At 42.2% G+C, this 22978-nt stretch overlaps 1 protein-coding gene across 16 annotated transcripts in view; it reads left to right on the forward strand.

Moving 5' to 3' along the window:
• ZC3H14 (zinc finger CCCH-type containing 14) overlaps positions 1-22978 on the forward strand; it is a 51007-nt gene that overhangs the window by 23496 nt on the left and 4533 nt on the right. For 4 of the 16 annotated variants that reach the window (XM_014347689.4, XM_008958168.4, XM_063596358.1 and 1 more), the window contains one exon: positions 20844-20964. In XM_014347689.4, coding sequence (XP_014203175.1) covers positions 20844-20964 — 121 coding nt within the window. Of the gene's footprint in view, positions 1-1313; positions 8710-10331; positions 10407-15527; positions 15688-16430; positions 16664-20843; positions 20965-22978 lie in introns of those variants that run through there. The other 12 variants (XM_003832746.6, XM_008958164.4, XM_034937980.2 and 9 more) reach the window with 6 other exon arrangements.

The following is a 22978-nucleotide window of genomic DNA, read 5'->3' on the forward strand; positions in this document are numbered from 1 at the left end:
TTTGTGTTCTTGTGCAGTAGTTTTGCTGGATACCCAAATCTAGGTTGTTAGTTATTTGCTCTCCACAGCTTATATATATTATTATCCCATTGTCTTCTGCTTTCCATTGTTGAGTGGACTTCTGTCATTCTAATTGTCTGTCGTTCCTTTGTAGGTTATCTGTCCTTTCTCTCTGGCTGCTTTCAAGATCTTCTCTTTGTGTTTGATGTTCTGCAGTTTCACTACGATGTGTCTAGGCGTGGATTTCCTTTTATTTTTCCTGTTTGGTATAATGTATGGAAGCATCCCATATATTTGAAATAAAATGCATTATGAAATACATGCTCACCATAGAAAATCTGGAAAAAGAAAGCATATCAATGTAATATCTCCTGATAGATGAGAAAATAATCAAATAGTATAAAAAAGATTAAAAATAAAAAGCAACATTCCTTACTTCATTCTTCTCTATATTAGTCCCACTCCGCAGAATCCCCCACTTTTAAATGCTTCTGTTTCTTTCTCCATGTTGTAATAATATGCTTTATACTGTTTCTTCATTGACCAACTAGATAGTACCTGTTGATTTCTTGCTGTATGTCAGGATCTAGCCCATTTATACTTTTCCCTTGCTTCCAAGCTCATACAGCAAAATCCATTTTTAATTCATTTATTGGTTACTTTAGTAATTTTAAGTAGTAATCTAAATATTTCTTGTCTGGTTATATTTCAATATATTTAGTATATTTTGACTTCTGAAAGATATGTATCCTTCAATTCCTTTTTTTTTTTTGGAGGTAGAGTCTCACTTTTGTCACCCAGGCTGGAGTGCAGTGGCGTAATCCTGGCTCACTGCAACCTCTGCCTCCTGGGTTTAAGTGATTCTCCTGCCTCAGCCTCCTTAGTAGCTTGGGACTACAGGCACAACCTGCCACACCTGGAATTTTTAATAAAATTTTTAGTAGAGACGGGGTCTCACCATCTTGCCCAGGCTGGTCTCAAACTCCTGAGCTCAGGCAATCTGCCCACCTTGGCCTCCCAAAGTGCTGGGATTACAGGCATAAGCCACCATGCCAGGCCTTTCTTTCAAGTCTTATATTTTCTTTCTTGCCGCCACCTACATTCTGTCCTGCCTCCACCTTCTAAATTGTCACCTGTACTTTTATATTGTCAAAGCTGATCAAATTTACATTTTGTTCCCTACTTTAGTTAAGACTTAGTCGATTGGCTCTAAGTTGAGAAACAGTAAGCATTTACACTGTTAAGACTATTTAGTCTGGGCATGGTTGGTGGCTCACACCTGTAATCCCAGCACTTTAGGAGGCTGAGGTGGGAGATTTGCTTGAGCCTAGGAATTTGAGGCCAGCGTGGGCAACATAGCGAGACCCTCATGTATATATATTTTAATGTTTTTTAATTAGCTGGGTGTGATGATGTGCACCTATAGTCATGGCTACTCTGGAGAATTGCTTGAGCCCAGGAGTTCGAGGTTACAGTGAGCTGTGATTGTGCCAGCCTGGGTGACAGACCAAGACCCTGTCTCTAAAAATAAAAAAAAATTTTAAAGACTATATAAATATTACAAGGCCAAATTTACATTCTGTTTCTTGTACAGTTTTGTGGGAACTCTCTAGAGTTTTTTAAATTTTTCCCCCTTTTTTGTTTCCCTTAGGTTCTTCTTTTTTCCCTTCCTTCATTGCCTACCTGTACTGTAGCCTAAAAGTCTATCACTCTGTGCTTTGAAATCTTTGGGTTTCCCACTTGTTCTTAGGTACCTTCCTCCTGGAGCCTCTCTCCTCCTTTTCTGACCTCACTGCTTGCTCTAGGCCTGCTCAAGGCCATCATCCCGGGGTGCCCTCCTCCCCTGAGTCGGCTCTGCAATTCCTGAATTCCATTTTGTCTTCTCAGTGCATTTCTCCATTTTGTAATCACGTCACAAAGAAACTCCTTAAGAAAGTATAGAAGGTAAATTTTCTGAGTTCTTGGAAATCTGAAGCTATCCTTGTACTTGTTTGATACTTTGACTAGGTACAGAATTATAGGTTGAAGTCATTTTCTTCAGAACTTTGAAGGCATAGTTTCATTATCTTGAGGCTTCAGTGTTGATGCTGAGAACTTGCTTGCCCATCTTATTCCATTGTGTAATACCTGGGATTTTTTTCTTCCGGAACTTTTTTTTTTCTATGTTCCTGGTGTCTGAAATTTCACTGTGGTATGTCTAGATGCTAGTTAGGTACATTAGGTACCCTTTTAATTTGAAAATTCATTCTCTTCAGTGTGGGAAATACTCTTGCATTATTTGTTTTAAAATTTGCTGTCCTTGTTTTCATTGTTCTCTGGTGGAAATTCTGTTAGTTGGATGATAAGCCCCTACTTTAATCGGTCAGTTGTATATTTTTTCTCTCTTGATTTTTGACTTGATCTTGTTGGTCTACTCTTGAATACTTGCTTGACTTGATCTTTAGTCTCCTTACCGAACATTTTAAAAATGTAGGCAAGCGTATTTTTTAATTTCCACAAACTTTTTCTTGTTCTATTTTTCATAGTATCTTACTTTGTGGATACAGTATCATCTCAACTGTCTGAAGATCCTAATTAAAGGGATTTTTTTTTTTCTTTTCAAGGAATTCACTCTTGTCTTCTAATTAATGGAGTCAGAATCAGATTTTATGCTTTTTTTCTTGCTCTTTCGATTATGGAATTTTTTTCAAAAACATCTGCAGATAGTGGTTCCTAGTTTAAGGAAAGGTAGTGCAGAGGCTTCCCTAGAATTGTGCTGTGGGCTGAGCTTTTCTACAGGCAGGTTTAGCTTTCAATGAAGCAGACAAGGAGCTGCAATTGGCCTTGCAGTTGTAGAGGAATTTCTTGGGGGAGCAGGTTGGTATGCTTACACTCCTACTAGTTGTCTATTAAAAATATTAAAATTTTGTCTTTTAAATGTCTGTCTCTGGCAGTACCATTCACAAGCCTTCTTCTCTGCCTTACATCCTTCTTGGTTTTTACTCATTGCTGCAATCTCTCACAGTTGGATGGCCCTTTGTTTCATCCAAATTCAAGGCTTGATATATCATCTCTGCACTGTGACTCTCACATTTTTATATCTCCAGCCTGGACCTTGCCCTGAATTCCTCATTTCTGTCCAACCACTTTATATTTCTTCTTGGAGGTGTAATAAATCATTTCAAACTTGTCCAAAGCTCAACTATGAATTTTCCTCTCCTGTCTGTTCTTCCTGTAGTCTTCCTCATTTTAGTTTATTGGTGACTTCACCTTTCCAGTTTCTGAGACAGAATCCTGTTGCCATTCTTTTTTTCTCTCCTTCTCCTTTCCTTCCTCTTCCCTCTCTACCTCTGTCTCCCTCCTTCCCTTGTTCCACCTGTCAGCCTCTACCTCCAGATTTATAGAATTCACTACCGTTTATCACTTCTGCCTCTACCACCCATCAAAGTCACTGTCTGGCCGGGTGCGGTGGCTCATGCCTGTAATGCCAGCACTTTGGGAGGCCGAGGCGGGTGGATCATATGAGGTTAGGAGTTTGAGACCTGCCTGGCCGGCATAGTGAAACCCCGTCTCTACTAAGAATACAAATATTAGCTGGGCATGATGGCACATGCCTGTAGTCCCAGCTACTCAGGAGGCTGAGATACGAGAATTGGTTGAACCTGGGAGGCGGAGGTTACGGTGAGCCGAGATCATGCCACTGCACTCTAGCCTTGGTGACACAGTGACACTCTGTCTCAAAAAAAAAAAAAGGCAAAAAAAAGTCACCGTCTGTGATTTGCCTTGGTTACTTGATTATTGGAATAGTGTGTTCTTACAAGGTGTGCCTGCTTTCAAACTTGCCTTCCTTCAGTCCATCCCACACAGCAGCAGCAGTGATCCTTTACACTGTAAATTAGATCATGCTACTCTGCAGCTTAGAACCCCCCAGGGGCTCCCTGTCACACTGTAAGTCACAGTGTTCTGCCTTCTCATCACCCACCTGCCTCCCTCTGCTCTGGCTCCCCGTGCTTGCTGCTGCTCCTGCACACTGGCCTGCTTGTCCTTCAGGACGTTGGAAGAGTTGCGCGTCTCAGATGCTTTTGCCCTCTCCTGAGAATGTTTACTTTGGATGTTCTCATATCTCATCCATGTGTCATCTTCGAGGCCTTCTCTGGCCCCATCCCCACACTCCCTCTTTTCTGAAGCTTTATTTTTCCCCATAACGTTTGTCACCATCAAATACATATTTTATGTTTTTGTAGTTTAGGTATTTTTATCCGAACGTAGGTCTTTATGTTTTAACGTGAATTGTTTTCTTTTAACATGTATTTATTTGGGGGTCTTGAGAGCTACCTCCTTCCCCATCTCAACAGAGTCTGTCCTTTTTGAGCAGGGATTTATGTGTGTGTTCTGTATGGCTGTTACTGAGTGCCCAGAGCAGTGTCTGGCATATAGTAGCAGGAGCTCAGTCAGTGTTTGTTGTCTGAGTAAATGTCACTCCTGCCTTGCATCTAACCTGCAGTTTTCACAGGGGCTCATTTGTGTTTTTGCCTGCTGTGCCTTACAGCCAGTATTTGTCCATATATTTTCTATTACCCAGAGATTGTTGACATCTCATCTGCTGCACCTTGTAACCCCCATCTCTAAACCAGTGATCTCCATCATATTTTTGACCTGAAAATTTTTGTACAGTAGCCATTTTTAAGTATGTATACCAATATATGTATTTTACTTACGTACACATGCTATATTGATATGAATATTAGAAAACATAAGAATAGAAATCTGCCGGGCTTGGTGGCTCACGCCTGTAATCCCAGCAATTTGAGAGGCTGAGACGGGCAGATCATTAGGTCAGGAGTTCGAGACCAGCCTGGCCAACATGGTGAACCGCCGTCTCTACTAAAAATACAAAAATTAGCCGGGTGTGGTGATGGGTGCCTGTAATCCCAGCTACTTGGGAAGCTGAGGCAGGAGAATTGCTTGAACCTGGGAGGCGGAGGTTGCAGTGAGCCAAGATTGCGCCACTCCACTGTAGCCTGAGCGACAGGGTGAGACTCCATCTCGGAAAATAAAATAAAAAAAGAACAGAAACCCAAAGATCATAGGGTAGAGATGTAGATATTAAGTTCTTTAATTCACTTTTATGGACTCTTCAGAAGGAGAGATTATAATTGTATATACTTGATACATTGTGTTGGACTGGAAGCACTGTGAAGGATTCTTAGTCAAGGGGAGATTTTATATTCAAAGAAAATGGAAAATCCCCCTGCTTTGCTCGGAGGGAAGAACTGCACTTAAAAGTTTGATGTGTATTGGTGTCGTCTTCTAGGCATTTCTTATATCTGTGAACATGTGCACCCTTTCTATATAAAGTGGAATTATATGTTTACTTACGCACACACACAAATGTACATATAAAGCAGGAATTATACCACCCAGAGTTCTCTGTGACATTTTTGTTCCACTTAATGTATCATGGGAGAGTCCTTGAGTGTGGACCTAGGAGCCAGACTACCGAAGGTGCAGACCCTGCAGTTTACTAGTTGATTTAACCTTTCTGTACCCTAGTTTCCTAATCTATAAATGAAGAATAACGGTAGCATTTACTTCAGAGTTATTGGTAGGAGTAAATGTTAAAATACATAAGCTTTCTCTGCTGATGAATATTTACACTGGAGTCTTAGGAAGGGTCCTTGCTTATTTTCTATTCTAAAGTTGGGCTGGACATAGTGGGCCATATGGGTGCCATCAGATGGGCTCTTGTTTCTCTGTGACCCGTTCTGTTAGACCTCTTTCCTGCTTTTTTCCTTGAGGTTGTTTATCTGTCCTCTAGTGAACCAGCTGGTTTGCAGGTGGTGCTTTTCTGAGAGTGTCTTGCTGTTAACAGTTACTATGGATGTCATATGCCAGCTGGTTCTGTTAAAAAAAAAAAGGCTGTGAATCCAAAGCCTTGAATTTTGAACATTATTTTCTGTCTGGAATTTTGAAGAACTGATTCATAAAGTGGAGAAATGAATAAAGATTTTTATTTTACAAATTCCAGCACTTAGCATTTTCTTTATTCTGTTACTGTTACTGTGACATCTATTTGACTGGGAAACCAAAGACTACCATTCTTTATAAGGATTCCTTTTTTTTTTTTTTTTTGAGACAGATTCTCACTCTGTCACGCAGGCTGCAGTGCAGTGGCGCGATCTCACTCACCGCAGCCTCCGCCTTCCCAGGTTCAGGTGATTCTCATGCCTCAGCCTCCCGAGTAGCTGGAATTACAGGCATATGCCACCACGCCTGGCTAATTTTTGTATTTTTAGTGGAGACAGGGTTTTGCCATGTTGGCCAGGCTGGTCTTGAACTCCTGACCTCAAGTGATCCACCTGCCTTGGCCTCCCAAAGTGCTGGAATGACAGGTGTGGGCCTCTGTGCCAGGCCAGGATTCTTCTTTTAAGAGGCTATAGTGAGCAGCATCTACTAACTTGCATCCTTGTATGTTGCATATCTTATTTGTTTGCTTGGGGAGTAAACCAAAGTAAAAACATCCTTTGTCAAATTAAGGACCTTACAAGATTTTCTGTGTTAATGGATTGGAAGTCTTTACTATTCTTTTTTTTTTTTTTTTTTTTTTGAGATGGAGTCTCCCTCTGTCGCCTAGGCTGGAGTGCAGTGGCACGATCTCTGCTTATTCAGTCTCTGCCTCCCGGGTTCAAGTGATTCTCCTGCCTCAGCCTCCTGAGTAGCTGGGATAAGAGGCGTGCGCCACCACACCTGGCTAATTTTTGTATTTTTAGCAGAGACGGGATTTCGCCACATTGGTCAGGCTGGTCTCGAACTCCTGACCTCATGATCCGCCCACCTTGGCCTCCCAAAATGCTGGGATTACAGGCGTGAGTCACCACGCCCAGCCTAGATGTCTTTACTATTCTTAAGATGGCAGTAGTCCCCAAGTTGATCTATGGATTCAACTCAATCCCTGTTTAAACCCCAAATTGCTTTTTTTTGTAGAAATCGGCAGGCTGATCCTAAAATTCATATGGAAATAAAAAGGGACTGAGAATAGCCAAAACTATTGAAAAAGAGTAACGTTGGCAAGGTTATGTTGCTTGATTTCAAAACTTACTACAAAGCTAGAGTAATGAAGACTGTGTGGTACTGGCATAAGGATGACCATACAGACCCGTGGACCGGAATTGAGAATCCAGAAATAAATGCATACTTTCACGACCCATCAATTTTTGGCAGCGGTGCTAAGACAGTTTATTGGCAAAAGAATAGGTTTTTCCACAGGTGATGCTGGGACAACTGAATATCCACATGAAAAGAATGAAGTTGGAACCTTACCTTATGTCATAAACAAAAATAACTTAAAATGGATCAAAAACCTAAACTTCAAAACTCTTAGGGAAAAAAATAGGTATGTCTTGGATTCCAGAATGATTTCTTGAATATGACACCAAAAGCACAAGCAACCAAAGGAAAAAAGATAACTCGGACTTCATCAAAATTTAGTATTTTTGTGTTTCAAAAGATACTATCAAAAAAAAAAGACAACAAAATGGGAGAGAATATTTAAGAAACACCTGTCTAATAATGGTCTAGTATTAAGCCAAGGCTGAGTTCTTATTTCCCCATCCTTAAGTTTACACAATACTATATTAGTGAAGTTGAATTCTGTCATTACCACATGTATCTTGAAAGAAGTTTGTGTGGATCACGGGTCCAGTTACTTTCTCTGCCCTTTCCCTCCAGAGGATTTGTCAATCTCAATAATGTTATATACTAATTTCAAGGGGAAATACAACTCAAAACAAATCAGAAATCTGAAGCTTAAAAATGTTATGGTTTAGATGATGAAAAGGGAAAAGTACATTTAATTCATATCATATTTAGATGTAAAGCAGTTAATGTTATATTGCTTAACTTATCAAGTAGCGCTTCAGTGCTCTCATCATATGAAGTAAATAATAGAAAATTCTTTGTGTGACACATGTCTGTTTTCAGCCAATCAGAAACCAGGATTATTTTGTATGTAATAATAGGGTTTACTGGAAGAGGAGCTATACAGATGGTACTTAGAGGATGTAGGGCCCTACGTATTAGGGCTTCTTAGTTGTAGCAAAGAGCAATTGGTCTGGTACGTTTAGCTTTTTCATATTTAGTTTTGAGTTCTGACTCTAGAAATGTACAACCCCATCTTTTGAATTACAGGTTTTAAGATGTTATTTGCTCTTAATACGTCTTAAGGTAACAGCCTTGATCACTGCTTTTACTTTCGATGAAATAACTTAATGAGCTGTGAAGAAAAAATTATCAGATTTTAAGGGAGAGAATTTTATGAAAATGTCTTTGAGGTTCCTATCACCTTTATGAGAATGTCTTCAAAGTTTCCATCACCACCTCTACCAATTTTTCTTCCACCGGAGCCAGTGGACTTAGGTTCCATAACAAGCTCCTCTTGTTCACTGAATGAGCCAGACAATATTTCCCACCGTTTAAGGAAAATATCAGCTGATATCAATGAAATTAAAGGAATGAGAGCAGCTATTTTGACAGTGGAAGCCAATCTTTTTGATCTAAATGTTAGAGTGTCCAAGAATGAAGCAAAAATTTCATCTTTGGAGGTTAAAATGAATGAATATTCAACAACATATGAATGCAACAGACAGTTTGAAGATCAAGAAGAAGATACTGAATCACAGTCAAGAACTACTGATGTAAAAATAATCGGCTTCCTTAGAAACGTTGAGAAAGGTAAACTCTTAATATATGATATGTTCTAGGTACCCATCCTTTGATCTGTATCTTTCCACGTATGTTGACTGTAGCTCTGATGTGGAGGGAGCAAGTTACAGAGAACTTGAATTTTTCATGGACCTTTAATGACAAATTTGGATTCTGCTTGATTTAGCTTAGCAATCTAGAATTGATCAGAATTCCATCCTCTTTAATGGAGCTCTCTAAAACGATGTTTTGAAAAGACAGATGAACCTAGAGCGATGAAGCAAAACTTGAAATGTGGAAGTGTGGTCTTTCATGTGTCTTGTGAAATTATTTTAAAATGTCTCATTCTTTCATCATGTACTGTTGATGTGAAGGAGACCTGTTGCAGTATTTGGATGGAAAGAGCATTCTTCCTGTAACTTTTCACCTCAGTTTTCCAAGCTTCCCACAGGAATGCAACTTGACCTAAGTGTCATCTTCGTTACAGTTCCTCAGAATGTGTGTTTTTTTATGGTAATAATTCTGGAAGGAATTCACTTTTTTGGGACGCACCAGTAAAATTTCATATAACTTATGTTTTAAAGGAAACTAACTGATACAATTTCAAATCGAGTATAGGTTTTAAAATTTAAAAACACCTTTTAATGAAATGTGGTACTTGGTGGGAGATGGCCCACTTAACATCTTTGCACTGAGTAAGCAAAGCCTGTCCTTGTGAAGCCACCTGTAATGGATATACCCAAAATCAGCATGTGGGCATCTTAGTAAGATTTCAGTATTTGCAACCCTATCAGTTACATCCCTTTGTACACTGTAGTGCAGTACCTTATAATGAGCAAGTGAGTGCCTGATGTCTGCTAAGCGCTGTGGGGGCTACAGAAAAGTGTGACATTCTCCCATCCTCAAGGAGCTTAACATCAAATCGAGGATGGAAAAAAATCAGTTCTTTGTCCCTATTTTGTGCAGTCAGACTGCTGGGCATATTATAGTTAGGAATAGTGAACCTAATAGGAATTAATGTTAGGAGCCTATTTTAGAAGAAATAAGTAGTTGAACATCTTTTCTTGTGGGAGAGGCAAAGAATTATTATCATGCTTTGCTAACATAGGGTGTGGATTGTAGAGCTGAGTGTCTTATTGTTTTCTTTGCATGCATCGAAGCCCAGAGTTTGTCTTTTAGGAACTCTTGTTTAGATGATGAGAGTGTTTTGTTTTGCTATTTCGATTATCTTCAAAGGTCATGAGTGAGTCGTGATGGTAAGAGCTCAGGTGATGGAGGGAGGTGCTTGCCGTGCTTATTGTGCAGTTGGCTGTGATGCGAGCTGCTGGGCCACAAGGTGCCTTTTCCTGGATTTTCCACCCGTTTGCCACCTTTACTTTCCCCGCAGAATTCAAATTCAGGAAAACTGATGTCCTCACAGAGGGAGAACCAGGAGTGTTTTAAATTGGCATTTTTGGTTTAACCCTGAGTACAGCCTTTTTTGTCTTACAGGATATGTCTTTGGTCTATAAATACTATTAAATTGAATTGTTGAAGCTTTAAGTTACTTTTAAGACTTCAAGTTAAGAACCCAGAAGGACTGATTTTTGGGAACCACATGCTGGTATTGTCTGTGTTGTAAGCTTAGTGAAGTTTTAAAATTTATATTCTAGGAACTCAACAGAGGCAATTATTATCCCGACTGCAAATCGACCCAGTAATGGCAGAAACTCTGCAGATGAGTCAAGGTTGGTAATGTTTCGAGTTGTACTGCAATCCAGCCATTTCAGTTGCCATTTCCATTTCTTACACCCCATTTAACGTATCTCGGATCTCTTAGATCCTGCCCTAAGATGTTATATTTAGATCTGTGAAAATATTTTAGGGCCAGGAGATAAGATCTGCATTTCTTTCATGTTATATAGTGTTATAATTTTTTGCCTCATTGGAAAACTTTGTTCCTTTCACACCATTCCAAGTGTGTCCCTAGCACTGTCGGCTGTCACTCTCCTGCTGTCAGGAGTGACCTGCGTTTCTGATTTACCCTCCCACTCTACCCAGCTTTTGTCATTGCCATGAGTGGCTTTTGTATCCTGTTTTTCACCTGGTTAGCCTTATCCTCTTGTACTTCATTTTGGAGTCTTATCACCAGGGCCACACCTGGAACTTGTTGTTCTAGTGTTCTAGAGCCACTCTAGTTTGCCTGTCTCCTTTCCTCTCCCCACAGACACACATGCCAGGGGCTACTCCAGGACTGGAGCTGACGCCTTCATTTTTATTATCTCTGTCCTCAGTGCCCAGCCCCTGCCAGATGCATGTTCAGTGTCTTAAAAATGACTGCAGGATAAACACAGGCAACCATGAGAGACCCGGAATCATCTCAGTCCTTCTGTTTCCCCTAAGTCTGTCTTTTGTGGGAAGCTCTGGTCCCTAGACCCCTCTCAGTCAGGACTCCACAGTCAGTCACTCTGTTCCCCTACCCTCCCCCAGCTTTCCAGCTCAGAAAGTGTGCTTTTCCTCCCTAAGGGTCAGCCTCCACCAGAGGCCAGATCCCACCGGGTTGGTGAGCCACTGGCATGTCACCCACTCCTCCAACTTCATTCTCTGCCTCCTGTCTTCTCTCTGTAGAGGTGTTCAGACATTCTCTGCCCATGATTTTGCTCTCTCATCTCCCAGCAGTCCGTCCTGCTTCCTCCACAGGAGTATTTGAAAAGGTTGACAGCCGAGATCTGTGTGTGGGATCCACTTCATCAGCTCTTGTGCATGTTTTCTCTTCTGCCTCCTTCAGCTTTTCATTGTACCCATGGTGCATGCAGTTTGAAATAGCAAGTAGTTCTGTGAGGCTTATGAATGACTGCAGTCCTTAGCTCCTATCACATTTTTTATTCTAAGATCCCTTTGTTTCTGCATATTCTATTAATTTTCTAAAAACATACTGATTTTGTGTACACAATACTCTTTGTTATTTCTCTGTGGATCTGAAAGGTAGTTTTGACATTTTTCCCCTCCCTGCTTGGTCTTGTTTTCTCTAAGTGGTCTGTTTTGGCTGTCTTTTATGCTGGAGGTTCCCCTCTGATGTCTGGGGATCCTAGGTGGTCTTACATTTAAGAGTGGAGCACTCAGAAGGTCACTGGTATTCTGGGTTCATGAGTTGGGGCATGGGGCACTTTGACTTTCTGTTTGAAACTAGACCCTGTGGTGGAAAGTGATTTGTCCTGCCTGTCTTGGTTTGTGGGCACCCTGATGTCACTGCCTTCAAGACTTTCCTCTCAGGCTGGTCAGCTTCTCCAAAACAAAGTTTTTCAAGTAATAGCCTGGTAGTCAGAGTTCTGCGAGCTTAAGTGGGGAAAGAAGGCTGGGGGAGACACCTCACCATTAATTATTATGTAATGTTTATTTAACCCTCCCCCAACCATTGTCAGTCCAGTAGTTCTTTCATCATGGCTGGTGTCTCTTGGTCCAGGGACTCTGTTCTTATCCTCTGAAGAGTCTAAAGCTCCACTTTCTCCAAGGGAGAATGCATGCAGTGGGTAAAGATTTATCAGGAAATCTAATTGCCTTTAAAAATTTTTAACAGTGTACCTTCAGGTGATTTTGTCGTAGCATCTTTCTGGCAGAGACCCTAATGGTGCATCCATAGGCCTCTCCGAAGATTATCTACAGGAAAGCACATCACCAGTCGTCCCAGGTGTCTTCAGTGTAGAGGTCGGGATTGGTGTGGCAAGCATCAAAACCAAGAAAACAGTGGCCAGGTGCGGTGGCTCACGCCCATAATCCCAGCACTTGGGGAAGCCAAGGCAGGCAGATCACTTCAGGTCAGGAGTTCCAGACCAGCCTGGCCAACATGGTGAAACCCAGTCTCTACTAAAAAATACAAAAATTAGCCAGGCGTGGTGCTGCACATCTGTAATCCCAGCTACTAGGGAGGCTGAGGCAGGAGCCTTGCTTGAACCCAGGAGGCAGAGGTTGCAGTGAGCTGAGCTCGCACCACTGCACTCCAGCCTGGGTGACAGAGCAAGACTGTCTCAAACAAAGAAAACAGATACATGGAATTAGAGTTGAAGAAGAACTAACTGCTTCTTGGACACATCTAATACACCTCTTTTTTGCCTGTCATTTCTTCCATTTCTTCCTAAGGTCCCTTTTACTGCCAGTTCCTGAGCCTTTGGAGAATCTTGTGGTCTGAATTGGATTGCTTCATTATTGCCTTAGAATTCAGCTTTTACAGATCCCCTGAGTTCTTAATCATCTGTTTTCCACTTTGAAAATTTCTTTTTACACTTATTTTCTTTGTGAGTTTATGCTTTCAAAACAAGAACAAAACTCTCATTGACATTTCTGTGGGCTTTCAGGAGGGAACAAAAAGTAAATGCATGGGGTCAGCCTCTGTGGTCTCTACTCAGAAGATGTTACTTACTCCCCCGTCTGTCTGGTCTCCACGTGACCTGGGCTGCTAACGTTCCGCTTGCAGAGAGGTGTGCGGGAGGGACCGGTGCACGCTTTCCTCAACCCTGGAGCATGTTACACTTGGGTTCCCATACTTTCTCCAAGCTTTGACCTTTCGGCTTCCAGTTCACTCTGTCTTTATTCTTCTCATTCCCTTTCATTCTCATGTGTCAGCTCATCTCCTCCATTCCTCCTCAAAAGGTTAGCTTTGCTCTCTCCCACCTTCAGCATTATTTTCATCTCTTCTGTGTTCACCCAACCTATGAACTGGTAGAACTCCTTCGTCTCAGAAAGTGCAGAGTGGTGGGAAGGAGTGAAGCAGCCCCTGGGCCACTGTTGGGACCCACCTTTGACAGTTGTGAGACCTCGGTGAATCATTTAATAACTTCGAGCTGCAAACAGTCATCTGTAACATGGGAGGAAACCGACTTTGTAGGCTTTGAGTGAGGATTCAGTGAGAGACGGCCACCCTGAATATGTTAAACACTTCTGTCACCTTCGGTTTTGACTCAGCATCTTATTTCTGTCCCCCCACCTACAGGTCAAATCTGAATTTTCTACTTCCTCTTAAACATGGGAGAGTCCCACAAAGACTTTAAATCTAACATTGAAATGTATCTTTGCCCCTTTTAACTTTGCTCTTTTTCTTTTGCTAAGTTTCTCATCCCAGCTTTCTCTTCCGCCTGTCTCCCTTTACCATCTGTACTGCCCTTGCTGGGGAAGGCGGGCACGCCCCTTCCCAGGATGGAGCGTGTCTTCTCTTCCTGTCAGGTGTGTGAGACCAGGACAGACAGCAGAGAATCTTTTCATTCAGAGCCTCACCCTCTGTCCCGGGCAACAGCAGGTCGAGAACTCTGGTTCTTTCTTAACACTGTTTTTCTAAAAACCAGTTTGATCAGGCCACTTCCTTCCTTAGGAACCTCTCTTGATTTCTTTTCTCTTTTTTTTTTTTTTGGTTTGAGATGGAGTCTCCCTCTGTCACTCGTGCTGGAGTGCAGTGGCACAATCCTGCTCATTGCAGCCTTGACCTCCTGGGCCCAAGCACTTCTCCCACCTCAGCCTCCCAAGTAACTGGGACTGTGGGCATGTGCTCCCAAGCCTGGCTAATTTTATTTATTTATTTATTTTCTGGTTGATGGGAGGTCTCACTATGTTGCCTAGGCTGGTCTCAAACTCCTGGGCTTATGGAATCCTTGTGCCTTGGCCTCCCAGAATGCTGGGATTACAGACATGAACCGCCACACCAGGCCACTTGATTTCTTACTAATTATAGACCAGAATCCAGAGTCACTGAGACATAGAAGAACCTTTATTATATGTGTCAGCCTTCCTTGGTATGTATCGCTGAGCCCACCACACACACCCTTCCAGCCATTCCACATTCTAACCTTTCTCAGATGCCTTCGGCCTTGTGAAAGCCCCTTTCCTTCTACGTGCGTTTTCCTCTGCCTGAAGTGCTGTGTTTGTTTCTCCGAGTCTCTCTCCTTGTTTATTCCTGCTTGTTCCTTTACTGCTGACTTCAGATGTTCCTCCTTGCTAAGCTTTTCGTTGGTTCTTGGGTGGAGTGGGCTGTTCTGTATTCTCAGCACCTTGTTCACATCCCTTTTGGGTCATGCTATTCTGAAATTGTATATGTGTCTGTTTTTCTTTTTTTCTTTGTGTATCTAGCTCAGTTCTCTTAGTTGTTCAGTAAATACTCAGTGAATGAACATAAATGAATATCCTGTAAATTTTGGTCTCTAAGCTTTAAAAGAAGTGTATTAACTTTAGTCCGTTGATGGCGTATTGATAGGTCAGCCATTCTGGGTTGTAGGTCTTGGCATATTTTGTAAAATAGTAGATGATGTGAGCTTATGGTTATTTGCATTAAAGGCCAGTGTTTTTCTTGATACATATGTTTAAGTGTCCATTCACCTTTCAGTTACCTTTTAAAGTAGTCCTCGGTTTATAACCAACTGGAAATTATACCACTTGAATTCTTTTTATCAGGACATGATTCTTAAGTGGTACTGTGCGAAGTGAACAAACCAGATTTTGGAAAAGTGGTTCAGCCGTCTGTGTATTCTAATTATAGGGAGCATTAGGACTCAAATTCTCCAGGTTTTTAGAAAAGATTTTTGTACTTTAAGGGTATATTGTTAATATCTGTTGAGATGCCTCACCTGAGAACCTTTCTCTGCTGTGGATAGGGAGTGTTAATCAGAATCACTTGTGCCGTGCCCTACGCGAAAAGGACTCCTTGAGTTCTTTGAAAACATGTTTGGAATAGAATTATAGCCCTGTTTTCCTGAGTGGAACCAGTTGTGATTTTCCTTTGAAATAATTTGAATATATAAAAGATTGACATTCTTCTCACATGTATAATGTTGGGAATGTAAGGTATATTCAAAAGTAAACATTTGTGGCCAATTTTTTTGGCTCAGATTACTATGACATGGAATCCATGGTCCATGCAGACACAAGATCATTTATTCTGAAGAAGCCAAAGCTGTCTGAGGAAATAGTAGTGGCACCAAACCAAGAGTCGGGGATGAAGACTGCAGATTCCCTTCGGGTACTTTCAGGACACCTTATGCAGACACGGTAGATGGTTTCTTTTTCTTGTGTAGTTAATTTGTGTGATGAGATAGTAAAGGTTAACCATTCGTTTGCAGCTTCCCTCCTCCCCACCCTACCCGCTAGCGTAGAGTGCTTTCATTGATTCAGTAGCTAGCCCGTGAATAGTTAGCCAAATTCAGTTTTCAAGAATTCCAGTTCATCTTTCTTGTTCAGAAATCCATTAACCTACAAATTACAACTCAGTGTATGATTTAACTCTATTAAAGATTCTTTTCTTTATGCAAATTCAGGAAATGCAAGTTTAAAAGCCAGCTGACCATAATCAGGTCAACTCTAAAGAGAGTTGGCAGATCAGGTTTGGGTGATTTTTCGTTTAGAAAATGGACTGTTTCTATAAAAGAAGAAACATACAGATAATTAGCATAAATGCTGCTGGCCCTTGTGTTCTGAGCATTGATGCTAATTTTTTGGTTTGTTTCCATGTTGACCCTATGAAGATCGAATGGGTGATGGGGTCAGGCTTGAGGGGAGATTGTCCTTAGTAAGTACAGGCTGGAGGGTCACTGGTGATGCCACTGTGACTGTTCATGGCCATCGTGTGTTAGCAGAGAACCCGCCAGTGCTGCACCTGGAAGCCCTACCTAGTCTTTTTTATTGAACCAAACGCAAAGCCAAGGGAGTGATAGTTCTGCTGAAGAGCACTTTAGGGGGCTCAGCGTTTTGTGTTTGTTTCCCTAATTCTATGGTATTTTTTATCTGTCTGGCAGAGATCTTGTACAACCAGATAAACCTGCAAGTCCCAAGTTTATAGTGACGCTGGATGGTGTCCCCAGCCCCCCAGGATACATGTCAGATCAAGAGGAGGACATGTGCTTTGAAGGAATGAAACCCGTAAACCAAACTGCAGCCTCAAACAAGGGACTCAGAGGTCTCCTCCACCCACAGCAGTTGCACTTGCTGAGCAGGCAGCTTGAGGACCCAAATGGTAGCTTTTCTAACGGTGTGTTGAGAGCTCAGATTTTCAGGGTGCTGTCATTGTGAAGGGAATCTTTGACTTGTTTCTCTACCTTGAATGAATATTGGTTAAAGGCCTTGCTTTTATTTATATTCAGTAATGGCCTTTTTTCTTCTTTCAGACAAACCCACCAAGTACATTTCAGACTCTTTTTCCTGTGTCTTTTTCATAGGTGGGCTGTTACTCCAGTTTGAAAACGGAGTTCAGCCATGGAACCTGAGAGACCTCTTCCGCTTATGCTGGCTAAAGGATGAACCACCATTCTTGTTGCCTTCTTTACCTTTGTATTTTCTTCAGAAACTGTACTGCCACTTTGCCCTTTTATCAGCAATAGTCTCTTGCAATTAACTTGAGAGAAAAATTTAGATTTGATGCTATTTCTACCTCAGTGAAATTTCTTTGAAAGGAGTTTCTCACCTAATCTATCAAGATCTTGGAACTGTTTAAATTGATGTTGAAGAGTAATATTTAGCAGAACTCAGATGAACTCATTTCAGATAGCACCATAGTTTTTGGCAGGTGACAGTTTCTTATCACCGTTTCTTTCACTGGGTATCAGTGGTAGCTGCAACGCCACTGATCATTTCCATTCATGATAGAGAATGGTAATTATGTTCCTTATATCTTCTAAAATATTTAGAAGCACCTCTTCATTGGCAGGAGGGATAATTACTCAATCTTAAAAGCGTACAGATTCAAAGGAAAAACAGTAATGGATTTTGAAACATTTCCTTGAGTAATCCTCTTCTTGGAAGAGATATGAAAATGTATTGAATACCTTTCTCAATCATTAAAAATAGAATAGACTTTAGAGGGAAATCATGTTAGTGGAGCGATAACACTTAGCTTTATTTTAATTGGTTGCGTTTCCTGCTGTGAATCAATGACGTAGTGTCGTGGTTTTGATTAGTGGAGGGAGTTGAAAATCTGACCCTATCAACAGGAAGAAAAACTTAAAAAATAGTAAAAGCTGCAGTAGGCAGTCCCGATTTATTGACTCTGTATGTTTTGTCTAAAGAGAAGACTCCAGTGTTTTCACTACTCTTGATTTTCAATTTGGTACCTTAATTTTTTGGTCTATTAGGATCTGGTTTCATTTAAATGTAGGTGTCCATATGAGGCTTTATGGGGTATACATGTAGCAGCAGTGACACCATAAATAATATGTTAGTAAAAATTCTTGCCAGTGCTGTGGCCATTGTGCTGACAGCCATGATGAGTGGTGAGCCTCCTTTCCCATTGCTTTGACTGGGGACTCAGTGTTTCCCTGCTGCTCAAGGATGAAGCTTTGTAAGATTAGCATAGGGGTGTGGCTGGAGAGACTCCTGCAGAACAGTTCTCAGGAGTCTCTAGTCTCTGCACCACTTCCCCTGTGAGCAGGGAGTTTGAAACTGCAATTGCTTCTGGTTGGTTTTATGTTGGGTTGTTTCAAGGATGCTACCAACAGCAACATCTGTTTTAACCTGCTGTCTTTTCACTCACTGTCATATGGCAGCACAGATTTTATAGCTTGCTTTCTTTGTTTTTTTTTTGAGATGGAGTCTCTCTGTCCCCCAGGCTGGAGTGCAGTGGAGCCATCTCAGCTCACTGCAACTTCTGCCTTCCAGGTTGAAGCCATTCTTCTGCCTCAGTCTCCCAAGTAGCTGGGATTACAGGCATGCACCATCACACCTGGCTAATTTTGTAGTTTAAGTAGAGACGGGGTTTTACCATGTTGGTCAGGCTAATCTCCAACTCCTGACCTCAAGTGATCCACCAACCTCGGCCTCCCAAAGTTCTGGGATTACAGGCGTGAGCCACCGCGCCTGGCCTATAGCTTTCAATAAAAGGTGAATTTGCCTCTTAAGGTTTGAACAGAAAGTTTTAATAGTTTACAAAGTCGGTGTCAGCCAGTGAAGACTAGGGGCATGACCTTCATATGACTTAATGTTTTTAAAAGAAAGATAAAGTTTCTTTGTAAGGTATTATTGTAATAATCACGTTTCTTTGTAAAGTATTATATTGTTCCTGAGTATCTAGCTACTTTGCTTTCCAGCTAGGCTTCTCTTGGGTATTCTCTTAATCTTTTATTTGTACTGGGTTCTTGTGTATATATTATAGTCTGCTGTGTGTAATTTATTATAGGAAAAGGGTAAGACACATTTACTCTGCAGGGATGACACAAAAAACCTGTAAAAATTAGAGAAACTTCCAGTCATCTCACATTTTCTTTGGAACCAATTATTCTTGTATCTTAGAACTAAAATGACTTATACTGTTTTGTTTTTAGAAAGGGTCTCCCTCCTGTTGCCCAGGCTGGAGTGCATTGGCACAGTCATGGCTCACTGCAGCCTCCACCTCCCAGGCTCAAGTGATTCTCCCACCTCAGCCTCCTGAGTAGTTGGTTACTACAGGTGCACACCACCATGCCTGGCTAATTTTTTGTATTTTTTGTAGAGATGGGGTTTCACCATGTTGCCCAGGCTGGTCTGAAACTCCTGAGCTCAAGTGATCTGCCCGCCTCGGCCTCCCAAAGTGCTGGGGTTACAGGCATGAGCCACCACATCCTATTTAAAGCTTAAATAGGACTCTTACTATTTTTAAAGTAGCATAGAAAACTGTTTGTATCAGGCATAGTCATAATTGCTCTTTGATGCTGCTCCTATCTGGGCTGCATGACTGCATTTGGGTGCCTTGTTCTCCTGTAGTGAGGACAGAATGTGGGTCACTGGAACAGTAAGTACTCATAGAACTAGCTGCTGCTGCTATTACGACTGGTTGCCTGTTTTGCATTTTTTCCGTTTAATCATCAGACTCTAAGGAAGACATTATTTTCTCTTTGTATAGATGAGAAAACAGAATTCCGAAAAGTTAGCTAACATTTGCACAGAGTGTCTGGCTGAGCAACTAAGTGGCAGAGTCAGATTTTAACTGACCTCTGGCAAGAGGACTAGAGGAATATAGTTGAAGTGATACTTGCTTTCATGAACATGAATGTGAACCATAATACATAATACCCATGATGCTATTTTGTGGGGAGTTTAAGGTGTCTCAGTCCAGAAATTAGCAGCTGATTATTGCCTGTAGCTGTAATTTTACTTATTCAGTGTTATTTAATAAATTGCCAACATTACAATTTTGATGAAGGCAGATTTTTGGCTTACTGAAACAGGATAAAAATCTGGCAACAGGGGTCCCACTTTGCCCTGTCATAGTAATCGAAGCTGTGATTGGATGTGGCACAGGGAGTGGAGTGGATGGGTGTGCACTTGCTTTCCAGGTTGCTGCTCCCCGTCTGTCCCTTATTGCGTTTATCATCTTCAGCCCAGTCAGTCTTGCTATGTTAGGGGAACTGCCCAGTCTCTGTAAGTGATGGCATTTGTGACCCCATTGTAGGTAAAAATGTTTTCCCCTTTTTAGACATTGCTGGCTGAGTGCGGTGGCTCATGCCTATAATCCCAGCACTTTGGGAGGCCGAGGTGGGTGGATCGCTTAAGTCCTGGAGTTCAAGACCAGCCTGGGCAACGTGGGGAAACCCTGTAGCCAGGCGTGGTGGCACGTGCTACTTGGTAGGGGCTGAGGTGGGAGGATCACTTGAGCCTGGGAGGCAGAGGTTGCAGTGAGCCGAGATTACGCCACTGGCACACCACTGTACTCCATCCTGGGTGACAGAGCAGGACCCTGTCGTAAAAAAAAAAAAAAAAAAAAAAAAGTAAAAGACATTGCTGAGTTTCGCACCTGGACGTACAGCTCAGCAGGTGGGAATCCTTTTGTATTTGGGCCACTCATCATCTTGCTGGCGTGTGAGGATTCACATCTCCTTATCACCTTACCTGTTTTCAGTTTGTATTTAATTTTATTAGTTCCCCACTTGGCGTCCTTCTCTATTTTTAATTCAGCTATGAATTAGTATTGAGAATTAGAATTTTTGGTGAAAAATTTGGCCGTAGTTGCAGAGTCACTGTCCTCTTTCCTTTTCACAGTGAGAACTGTTGTCTTCTTCCTGGCAACCTTTTATAGGATTCTATGGCCAGTGTTAATCCCATAATTTGAGCTCACTTATTTTATATGACTGTACATTTAACAGAAGATTCTAAGACTGGGGTTTGAGGGAAATATGTTAAAGGTGCTGTGTACTGAATTGATCATAATGAATGAAATACTTTTATTTCCTTTCCCTTTGTAGCTGAGATGAGTGAACTGAGTGTGGCACAGAAACCAGAAAAACTTTTGGAGCGCTGCAAGTACTGGCCTGCTTGTAAAAATGGGGATGAGTGTGCCTACCATCACCCCATCTCACCCTGCAAGTGAGTACCATCCCCCCATCTCACCCTGCAAGTGAGTACCATCCCCCATCTCACCCTGCAAGTGAGTACCATCCCATCTCACCCTGCAAGTGAGTACCATCCCCCATCTCACCCTGCAAGTACCATCCCATCTCACCCTGCGAGTACCATCCCCCCATCTCAACCCTCAAGTGAGTACCATCCCCCCATCTCACCCTGCAAGTACCATCCCCCATCTCACCTGACAAGTACCATCCCCCATCTCACCCTGCAAGTACCATCTCCCCATCTCACCCTGTAACTACCATCCCATCTCACCCTGCAAGTGAGTACCATCCCTGCATTTCACCCTGCAAGTACCATCTCATCTCACCCTGCAAGTACCACCCCCTCATCTCACCCTGCAAGTATCATCCCCCATCTCGCCCTGTAAGTGCGAGTACCATCCCCCATCTTACCCTGCAAGTACCATCACCCACTTCACCCTGCAAGTACCATCCCCCACCTCAGCCTGCAAGTACCATCCCTTATCTCACCCTGCAAGTGAGTACCATCCCCTCTCACCCTGCAAGTATCATCCCCCACCTCACCCTGCAAGTACCATCCCCCATCTCACCCTGCAAGTGAGTACCATCCCCCACCTCACCCTGCAAGTACCATCCCCCACCTCACCCTGCAAGTACCATCCCCATCTCACCCTGCAAGTATCATCCCCCACCTCACCCTGCAAGTACCATCCCCTATCTCACCCTGCAAGTACCATCCCCCATCTCACCCTGCAAGTATCATCCCCCACCTCACCCTGCAAGTACCATCCCCCATCTCACCCTGCAAGTACCATCCCCCATCTCACCCTACAGGTACCATCCCCCATCTCACCTTGCAAGTACCATCCCCCATCTCACCCTGCAAGTACCATCCCCCATCTCACCATGCAAGTACCATCCCCATCTCACCCTGCAAGTACCATCCCCATCTCACCCTGCAAGTACCATCCCCCATCTTACCCTGCAAGTGAATACCATCCCCATCTCACCCTGCAAGTGAATACCATCCCCCATCTCACCCTGCAAGTGAATACCATCCCCATCTCACCCTGCAAGTGAATACCATCCCCCATCTCACCCTGCAAGTGAATACCATCCCCATCTCACCCTGCAAGTGAATACCATCCCCATCTCACCCTGCAAGTGAATACCATCCCCATCTCACCCTGCAAGTGAATACCATCCCCCATTCCACCCTGCAAGTGAATACCATCCCCCATCTCACCCTGCAAGTGAATACCATCCCCATCTCACCCTGCAAGTGAATACCATCCCCATCTCATCCTGCAAGTGAATACCATCCCCATCTCACCCTGCAAGTCATAGCCAGCTGATTTTGGCTTTCAGTTTAGTGTCTGTATCTTACACCTTATTTTGTTTTTGTTTTTCTGTGGACAAGTTTTTAGTTTTATAACTAAATAGAGTGACAATTACCATGGCCCTCTCCAGAGTAGCGTATTTCTTGTTCATGTATGTTTGTTGAGAGGCAAGGGTGGGGGGGCTTTGTTTGTGCCTCGGACCTGTGAGATACTGAAATACCTGGGGTTCCTTAAGAATTCTGTACGTTTAAGCAGATGGGTATATGGTAACTGCCCCAGTTTGTATGCATTTTGGCCACACACAGTATACACAGATTTTGAGGAGTTGAGGGAAAAGTTAGTTATGGGTAATGAAAATATTTTGGACTTGGGTTAAATTTTTCCTTACAAGCTGGCTGGCTCAGTGTAATGAGCTTTATGAGATGGCTTTTTGGGGCCTTTTTTTTTTTTTTGCCGGGGGTAGGTCCTATGGATGGAATCTTCATTTTTAATTCTTTTAAGGAAATGATGTGGGAATAATACAGCTGTACATATAAGGAGAGTATGGGATGAGTCTTTTTGTATCACAAAGCCTTGCATAGAGGATGTGTTTATTTTATTAATGAGTTCACTGCATAAAATATATACCTTTTTTATTAAGTGGTGTGATTTTTATCACAAAAGCTTGTC

Source organism: Pan paniscus, chromosome 15, assembly GCF_029289425.2.
Source record: "Pan paniscus chromosome 15, NHGRI_mPanPan1-v2.0_pri, whole genome shotgun sequence".
NCBI lineage: Eukaryota > Metazoa > Chordata > Mammalia > Primates > Hominidae > Pan > Pan paniscus.